General features: G+C 37.1%; 1 protein-coding gene across 1 annotated transcript; it reads left to right on the forward strand.

The window, feature by feature from the left end:
- The first annotated feature begins 352 nt into the window (after nucleotides 1-352).
- rp2 (RP2 activator of ARL3 GTPase) lies at nucleotides 353-7,455 on the forward strand. Its single transcript, XM_079841153.1, has 5 exons — nucleotides 353-703; nucleotides 3,580-4,248; nucleotides 6,016-6,130; nucleotides 6,225-6,310; nucleotides 6,409-7,455. Exons 1-5 carry the CDS (start codon nucleotides 527-529, stop codon nucleotides 6,490-6,492), a joined length of 1,131 nt encoding a protein of 376 aa, XP_079697279.1. The 5' UTR covers nucleotides 353-526; the 3' UTR covers nucleotides 6,493-7,455.
- The last annotated feature ends 1,899 nt before the right edge of the window (nucleotides 7,456-9,354 follow it).

A 9,354-nucleotide genomic window follows, 5' to 3' on the forward strand; every position in this document is an offset into this window, starting at 1 on the left:
AATATATATATATAATAATAATTTATATATATATATATATATAATTTATATATATATATATATATATATAATAATTTATATATATATATATAATAATAATTTATTTATATATATATATATATATATATAACAAACCAGACAACCAAAAATGTAATCCATGTGCCCAGTATGCTTCACATTGATTATTAATGTGCAAATATGAGTTTACACAATGCACGAACAAAATGTTCTTTTTTTCTTCTTTTTTTCATGGTCAAATATCAGTAATTACTTACCACCCGCCCCTCTTTTCGCAGATCCGTCTCGGCTTTGATTCGCTGTTACCTAGTAACGCGGTCCGCTTTAGTGATTGGCTGATTCCAGGGTCAAGGAAACGGGAAGCGCACAGGTTGCGTGTTCTTGATTACTTTCTGGGGAGGGTGAGAGAGACGGAGCGCTACTGCGATTGATCGAGAGTATTTCAGAAACGCGTGGCATTTACAACAAGCGGGGCGCACTGACATATTGCTCGACTGATCGTCCATAAATGGGGTGCTTTTTCTCCAAAAAATCTAGGAGAAAATCTCCTCCAAAAGACTCTGCTTTGCCCAATGGGGACGAGAGCGCTACGGGCAATGACCTCCCCGAAACCAACAACACTGCGCTGGGCAGCAACAGCAACCAGGAGGCTCCAAAGCAATACAGCTGGGACAAACGAGAAAAGGTACGACGCTGCGTTATTACGCGTTTTTGTTCACTACTAGACTATAGGTGCACAGGGTATTAGCTATAATGTTGCATAACAGCTTTACGAATGATACAGAATGCAATATAAATCCATAAGAAATGGCTATTATCATATGCGTAAGCTCAATTGTCTTGTTAAAGCACATTTCACGCCTTTCACTACGTGCGTAATCACGCTAGCGAAGGGTTTGGCCCCTGTTCAGTGTTTTTGACTGACTGACTGCCACTGTTGCTTTCGATTGACCGTCGATACGAGAGTTTCTCGGCTGTTATAGGTTTTCACATGCTATGGTAAATTACTGACAGATCTTATTATCGGCTTAAAGTCAGTACACGTAACTTGTTTGCCTGGCGCGTGTCCAGATAACGCTGTGTTAGGGATTAGCACATAAGTGGTGTCGCCATCAACATGCATGACACTATATCAGAGAGAGGAAGGGAGGGTGGGAGTGTCCGTCTGCCCTGTCGACCTCAAGACCATTAAAAAGCTTCGAGAGCTTTTGAAGTATGAATCTATTATGTTTAAATATTTCCTGGTCGATGCATTCAAGTGCAGATTTATAGGCAATAAATGCACGAGACAGCTCCAACAGTTTGTCAGTTTTCTCAAATGGTTTGTCAATGGCAGTGTCTGATTTAATGGATTAGACCAGTAATTCGCATATGGGGGTCAAGGCCCACTAGAGGGCCCGTGCAAACTTCCAAGGGCCCCACAAGATACTTTTACATAAATCATTTTATATGTAGCCTATTTATATAAAAATTGAGCACTTTTAATTTTGTTGTCCTAAATGGAAACTGACATATTTTCAAGCCTTTGGGAGTTTCCAATGGATTTTTAGTTGGGCTGCGTAAATTAAGGTCTGTGGAATGAAATTAAAATTCACCCTATTGTGTAAACACATTATAGTATAGATATCATTGTGAATGATTCATCCATGTACTATGTTCTTTTTTTTGCCTCCTAATTTTTAATTGAAATTACATAACTCTGGTGATGTATGCAAGACTCATATCATTGAGTCAACTTACCCGCACACACCCACAATCAACGGCAAGGTCACATTCATTTTCGACATCACATCTCAATTCAACCAACGACTGATGCATAGAACTAAGCCCCCATTCTATATATTTTTATTTTCGCATAATCCTTTACACTCTGTACATCACAGTATGGTAGAAAAGTTCTTTATGCTACTTCCGTTTCATCGTGACTTGAACATTACTTGGAGAGACTTTCACATTTTGTTATACAACATAAATTACACAAAGTCATACCAGGTTTTTTTAAATACTTAAACTGGTAGTATGTTGCTAATTAAGGACTTGATCTACCAAAAGGATGCAAGTTTACAAATGCAACAAATCTGACCTGTAGTCCTTATATAGCAATGGGTTATCAACAAGCTAAGCAGATGTTATAAGTAAATATCTGGCCTGGTATCCCAAGTGTCTCAGGTTTGATCCCTGGTTGGCAGGGACAATCTGTAAACTCAAGAGTTCTATTTAGCAAGGGAGTTGCCAGGGTGTTGATAGGGTGTTCTGGGTGGTTGCTAGGTGGTTACTTACTGGCCCTAGTCAAAAGAGCTGGTTTTCCCATTTTCTATTGTATCATCTGCCAGACTAAAACTGTATAATTTGTGTCAAACAATGCAGAATGAGTTTCCAGTCAAAGCGTATAAAATCTAAATATATTTTTTTTGTATCATTTGATACATCCATTGGCTATGTAGTAAGATATAGGATTATATATAATATGGAGCTCACACTTGAGGGAGGGGAAAACATCCATTTTAATCAGAGCCCCAAAAACTTAGCAAGAATATGGAATTGGGTGCAGATGTTATTTTAATGGTCAAAGTGTAAGTTCTGATAGCTTGTAATGTAAATCAACAAGTTTTATAATAGTATAACAGACTACTTGCTTAAAATGCATATAAATAAATTGTCACTCTCTACCTCCCAATAATATGTCTTAGTAAGATGATATTTAAATACTTAGTTTTATGAAAGTTTATGAACCATTTCAGTATCCGACTCTTGGTGATTCTATGGCCATGAGTTTTATTGGCAATGTTTTTTCTGAGGTAGGTTCAGTTGCCAGGTCTTTCCCCAATCATTCCCATTACATGGTTTGTAACACACACACAACCAGAGCACCCGGAGGAAATCGTATGGGCAGAACATGCAAATTCCACACAAAAGGGCCTCCTGGCTGTGAGCCACCATGCGAGCAAAAAAGAAGCATCAGACGGCCATTGTATCATATTGATACTTGCATTTTAACATTATTTTTCCAAAAAAGAATCTATGGATAATCAAGTAAACCTAAGTTGTTTCAGTCCAGTAAATGTTAATCTTGAAATATCAATAATCTAAAAGTTAATTTAATAAAAAATCATTAAATATTTCACAGCAATACCTTCAGGTTGAGTTTGACATTTTAATAATTATACTAAAAGGCCTTTTTCTTGCTAAAAACCTTTAAATCAGAGGACAGAAGGGAAGTAGACGATTGTGTACAACAGATTTTTTCAACAAAGTTTTAATCATGTTGATGCCTTAGAATTTCTTTACAGGTTCTGTAGGCTTTATAGGTTTAATACTTGGGGTTATATGTTTGTTCTAAAGTGTGTACTGTGTTAAGCCCCTAACAGAAGTTGTTTAGATGGACCAAAGAATGTTCATATGTCTAACTAATAAACACACATCCTGTTACACCCTGTTGTGAAGGGAACCAGAAAGCAAAAGATTGCTGATAATGGTTTTATCGCTTTTTTTTCTTCTTCTTCTTGTCCTTGACTATTGTATGCATTTATTCACCTTGACATGTTTGCACTTTTGTTGCAGGTTGATCCCAAAGACTTCATGCTGACAGGCCTCAAGAATGAGACTGTGGGTCGGTTGCCAGGCAAACTCAATGGCCAGCAGTTTGTCATTCAGGACTGTGAGAACTGTAACATCTACGTATTCGACCATTCAGCGACCATTACCATTGACGATTGTGTGAACTGCCGCATTATGTTAGGTCCGGTCAAAGGCAGTGTGTTCTTCAGAGACTGCAAAGATATCAAATGTGTGGTGGCCTGCCAGCAGTTCCGCACCAGAGACTGCAAGAAAATGGATGTCTTTTTGTGCTGCGCCACCCAGCCCATCATCGAGTCTTCTACGGGCATGAAGTTTGGCTGCTTCCAGTATTACTACCCTGAGCTGGCTTTCCACTTTAAAGATGCAGGCCTCAGCATCTTTAACAACAACTGGAGCAATATTCATGACTTCACACCTGTTTCTGGAGAGACCAATTGGAGTCTCCTACCGGAGGATGCTGCTGTCCAGGAGCATGTGCCTCTACCAGATCCTGAGTCAGAATTCAAGTCTGTGAGAGTCTCTTCTGAAGCAAGTCGGAGCATAGTGCCCTTGACCAAAGGAGGCCGGCGTACAGAGAGTGAAGAGTCCTGCCTGTTTGTCTTCTTTGCTGGGGACTACACGACTGCTAATGCCCGCAAGCTTATTGATGAGGTTAGACCTAGTTTGAGAGAGTTGATACTGTAGAACCGCATTCATGGTTGCAAAAGTGGGCTATCTACAAACTGACATCATGTGCTGCATATTTGTTCTTTGAATTTTATTCTTGTTGCAAGCTTGAAGTTTGTCAAGCTGGAATTAATCAAAATTTCCTAATGTGGCATTTCTATAGAAAAGCTTTGCGTTTATACCCTCAGTTTCACGTCTAATTGAAAAATGCTGTTCATAGTGAGTTTTCTATGTTCATTTCTTCAGTCACTAAATCTAGAAAAGGGGATGTATACTACTCTCACTTCACTTATTTCATAACTTTCATCCATCTTTGTCTGCTGGAGATGTTGCCCGCAAAAGTGTGTACAATATCAGCTCTAGTATGCTTTTTAGTTTTATACTTGCGTAATATAAGGAAATGATTGACCGTCTGAAAATATCTTTGATTGTGGGCATCTATTTTGTCTGATCTAGTATTTCGTCACCAAAAACAGGATGGGCTAAACGGGAAGGGAAACTTTGCCTCATAAGCTGGGTTTCCATCCAAACGTGAAGCGAATCTAAAAAAGAAAAGAAAGCAATGCGATTTAGGTGCGTTTCCATCAAATTGTTGGAGTGGATGACGGTGGTATTGGTAACCTAGTAACCAACAGTAAATAAAACCCCATCAGCTGAAACAGTCATGTGAGTTTAATGTTCGTTACGTCAGAATTTATTCAGCAAATGCGTTTCCATCTCCCATTATTTTTCGCATAAGTCAAAAACCACCTCAAGCGTTCAGAAAACCTATTTCTTTCTTCAAAATTTGCCATTTTCATCACTCGTTTCTGATGCAATACTTCAAAATGCGCATTAAAACAGTGTGATGGAAACATAGCTATAAGGGTCTGATTTGGCAATCCAAAGAATAAGTGCCTTAGTCATAGTTCACAGTGAGTTGATCTGTGGCTTCATGCAATGAATCCAGCAGTTAAAGGGATGGTTCACCCAAAAATGAAAATTCTGTCATCATTTACTCACCCTCAAGTTGTTCCAAACCTTCTCAGGCCCCCATTGACTACCATAGTACCCCCCCCCCCCCCCCCCCCATTATGGTAGTCAATGGGGGCTGAGATCTTCTTGGTAACAAACATTCTTCCAAATATCTTCCTTTGTGTACAGCAGAACAAATACATTTATACAGGTTTGGAACAACTTGAGGGTGAGTAAATGATGAAAGAATTTTCATTTTTGGGTGAACCATCCCTTTTAATTTATGAGACGCTTCACTATTTTATAACAAAACAATGCAGAATGCAACGCATTAAAATCATTATAATGTACTCAAAAGAACCACACATTTTTAGTTATCAACCCAGCATTAATATTATATATATATATATATATAGTATTATCAAAAACATATTTAGAACAGAAAAACAGCACATTATAAAAAGTTTTAAAGTCTAAGTTAAGAATGAAATAGGGTTGATTTCATGCAGATAATTACTAGATGAATATTGTGAATTCATATAGTTTTCACTAAACCCAACCTGTCGCACTGTTCTCAGAAGTAGCAGCAAACATTTAGATATCATCTAAAGCGACTGTATGAGGAAGAGACAGAAATAGACAATGTATTTGCTCTCATGTGACCTTTCTGTCACTGATGACACGGAAGTAGATTTAGAAATCTACCACTTTATTGTAATGATATTTTAGTTTGATTTTTATGGTTCTCATTACAAAACGCAAATCCCACATTTTTTTTCTGTATCCACCAAAATGCAGGCGGCCACCAAAGGCTTTGTCCTCATTCAGACCAAAGAGGTTTCCATGCGCCCTGAGGATGTGAACCGAGTGTTCCAGAATAATGCTGAGAGCCTCACTGAGTGGATCACCAAAGGTGCCGTAATGCATTGTGTTATACCAAATAACAACATGCACAGCTTCTTGGGGAAATGTTGAATGTTGCAGCACAATGATCTATGTTCCTGCAGGTCCAGTTGTAGCCCTTGAGCTGAACGGAGAGGGTGTGGTGGAGGCTTGTCGATCCATTGCCAATGAAGTGTTTAACGGGACTAAGGTAAATATAAGAGGAAGCTGTTATTTCTCATGCCCATTTATCGAGGATGTGCTCGGATCATCTAATGTTCTTCATGCTATCTGCTGCTTTTCTTGCAGGTATTTGTTTCTGAGAGCAAACATACGTCCTCGCGGGATGTCGACAACTTTTTCAACTTTGCTGACATGCAGATGGGACTGTGAAACTGTCGCAAAGGGGCACTTTACCTTAATGTGGGTTTATATTTGTTTGGTTTTGTCATTTTAGTGAATTGGGATTACTTAATATGCGAAGCCACTGATATCTCAACATTTTGAGGGGTTTATAACCACTATTTATTCTTACAAGACATTTTTTCGCTGTGATCTGACAATTTTACATTTTCATGCCTATGAAACAGACATAGTCAGTTAGGTTATTTGGATCCAATCAGGAAGGCAAGTGCCTTTAGATAGAGAACAGAATCAAAGAGAACTGGAACTTTAGTCTAATCAAACATTGCTGTGGACAATTTTATCACTTATGCTGAAAATATTGAATTTAATTAAATAGATATTTATTTAATTCATTTTTCCATAAATGTATAGCTGGAAATTGTTTTGTTCTCTTTTGCTCCACTTTGTGTCCATTACATAATGTATAGTCGTTTAGTTTGTGTATACTGGATAGCTGTAAAAAAAAAAAGAAAAGAAAATTACTGTTAAAATATGTCAAATGCCAGAAAAAACGTGAATTGTGCTGAATCAGGTTTTTTTATATAACAGATAAATAACATGTATTTTTATTTCTTTTCCCATTTGCATGTATTTTGACTCGTCTCCAACTTATATTTTCTGTTTTTTTTTTCGCCAGTATTTTTTTATTGTAAACAAATTACATTTGTCCTCCATGTAAGTTTTTACGGTAACACTGTTCTGAAAAGAATGTAAAAATTTCAAACTGATACTTTGAATGTAATCCTAAAGGAGTTGTCTCCTTCTCACTGCTCTATTTTTGTAGAAACGTTTTAGAGAGCTCAACTTTCCTGTGACCAAAAAAAAAAATTGTACATGAGAGAATCACAGTGTACCTTTTTTTTTTTTACTATTATTATTTCTAAACGAGACAATTTTGTAGAGTTGAACATAAGCTGTGATTTGTCAATACATTCATTTTGGTCTAAAGTTACGTCTCATCTCTTTTCATCTGCATATAGACACAAAGCTAAACTACATCTTAAAGAACTTTAAATGAAAGTTACCCCATGATTTACTCAACCTCAAGCCATCCTTGGTGTATATGACTTTCTTCTTTCTGATGAACACAATCAGAGTTATATTAATAAATATCTGCCAGACCGCCTTCCGTATACAACTTATGCACAAAGTGTAACACCTCTTGCAGTTCAAAACGCATACGCTACATCATAAGTCGCGTCAGTTAACACTTTTTCCTTAAGTTGAATACAGAAGGCGGTCTGGCGGAAGCTAGATATTTTACTTTATAAAGTTTTAAATATGGATTTGCTACAGAAGGCCTTTATTAACCCCCTGGAGCCGTGTGGAGTATGTTTATTATGGATGGATGAGCTTTTTTGAGTTTCATACTCAATGGACCCCGTCACTGCCATTATAAATCTTGGAAGCTTGGAATATACAGTGGGGAGAACAAGCATTTGATACACTGCTGATTTTGCAGGTTTGCCCACTTACAAAGCATGTAGAAGTCTGTAATTTTTATCATAGGTACTCTTCAACTGTGAGTGACGGAATCTAAAACAAAAATCCAGAAAATCACATTGTATGATTTTTAAGTGATTAATTTGCATTTTATTGCATGACTTAAGTATTTGATACATCATAAAAGCATAACTTAATATTTGGTACAGAAACCTTTGTTTGCAATTACAGAGATCATACTTTTCCTGTAGTTCTTGATCAGGTTTGCTCACACTGCAGCAGGGATTTTAGCCCACTCCTCCATACAGACCTTCTCCAGATCCTTCAGGTTTTGGGGCTGTCGCTGGGCAATACGGACTTTCAGCTCCCTCCAAAGATTTTCTATTGGGTTCAGGTCTGGAGACTTACTAGGCCACTCCAGGACCTTGAGATGCTTCTTACGGAGCCACTCCTTAGTTGCCCTGCTGTGTGTTTCGGGTCGTTGTCATGCTGGAAGACCCAGCCACGACCCGTCTTCAATGCTCTTCCTGAGGGAAGGAGGTTGTTGGCCAAGATCTCGCGATACATGGCCCCATCCATCCTCCCCTCAATACGGTGCAGTCGTCCTGTCCCCTTTGCAGAAAAGCATCCCCAAAGAATGATGTTTCCACCTCCATGCTTCACAGTTGGGATGGTGTTCTTGGGGTTGTACTCCTCCTCCAGTCTTAAACATGATCCTTCAGAAATCATTCTAATATGATGATTTGCTGCTCAAGAAACATTTATTATTATTATTATCAATGTTGAAAACAGTTGTATAAAATTTTTTTTTCAGGATTATTTAATTAGAAAGTTCAAAAGAACAGCATTTATCTGAAATATAAAGCTTTTGCAACATTATAAATGTCTATACTGTCACTTGATCAATTTGACGCATCCAATTGCTGAATAAATTAATTTAATATTAATGTATTAATTTCTTTAAAAAAAAATCTTACTGAACCAAAACTTTTGAATGGTAGTACAATGTTACAAAAGCTTTCTATTTCAGATAAATACTGTTCTTTTGAACTTTCTATTCATCAAAGAATTCTAAAAAAAATTTTTTTTTACACAACTGCTTTCAACATTGATAATGATCATAAATGTTTCTTGAGCAGCAAATCTTGATTTCTGAAGGACACTGAAGACTTGATCCTCAAAATTCAGCTTTGCGTCACAGGAATAAATTACATTATAAAATATATTGAAATAGAAAATAGTACTTTTTACATTTTAATAAAATATCACAATATTACAGCTTTTTTGTATTTTTAATAATATAAATGCAGCCTTGGTGAGCAGAAGAGACATCTTTAAAAAAATTAAAAAAAATCTGAATGATTCATAATTACACTACTGTTTAAAAAAATCTTGTCAGTAAGAGTT

The sequence above is a fragment of the Gobio gobio genome, assembly GCF_949357685.1.
Source record: "Gobio gobio genome assembly, chromosome: 17".
NCBI lineage: Eukaryota > Metazoa > Chordata > Actinopteri > Cypriniformes > Gobionidae > Gobio > Gobio gobio.

What these genes read in the sequence shown, in the direction of transcription:
- rp2 (XM_079841153.1), top strand. Translation starts at nt 527, where the DNA reads ATGGGGTGCTTTTTCTCCAAAAAATCTAGGAGAAAATCTCCTCCAAAA. An exon ending in CCCGCAAGCTTATTGATGAG is followed by an intron (nt 4,249 to 6,015) that starts GTTAGACCTAGT and finishes ACCAAAATGCAG; the next exon opens with GCGGCCACCAAAGGCTTTGT. An exon ending in CACTGAGTGGATCACCAAAG is followed by an intron (nt 6,131 to 6,224) that starts GTGCCGTAATGC and finishes ATGTTCCTGCAG; the next exon opens with GTCCAGTTGTAGCCCTTGAG.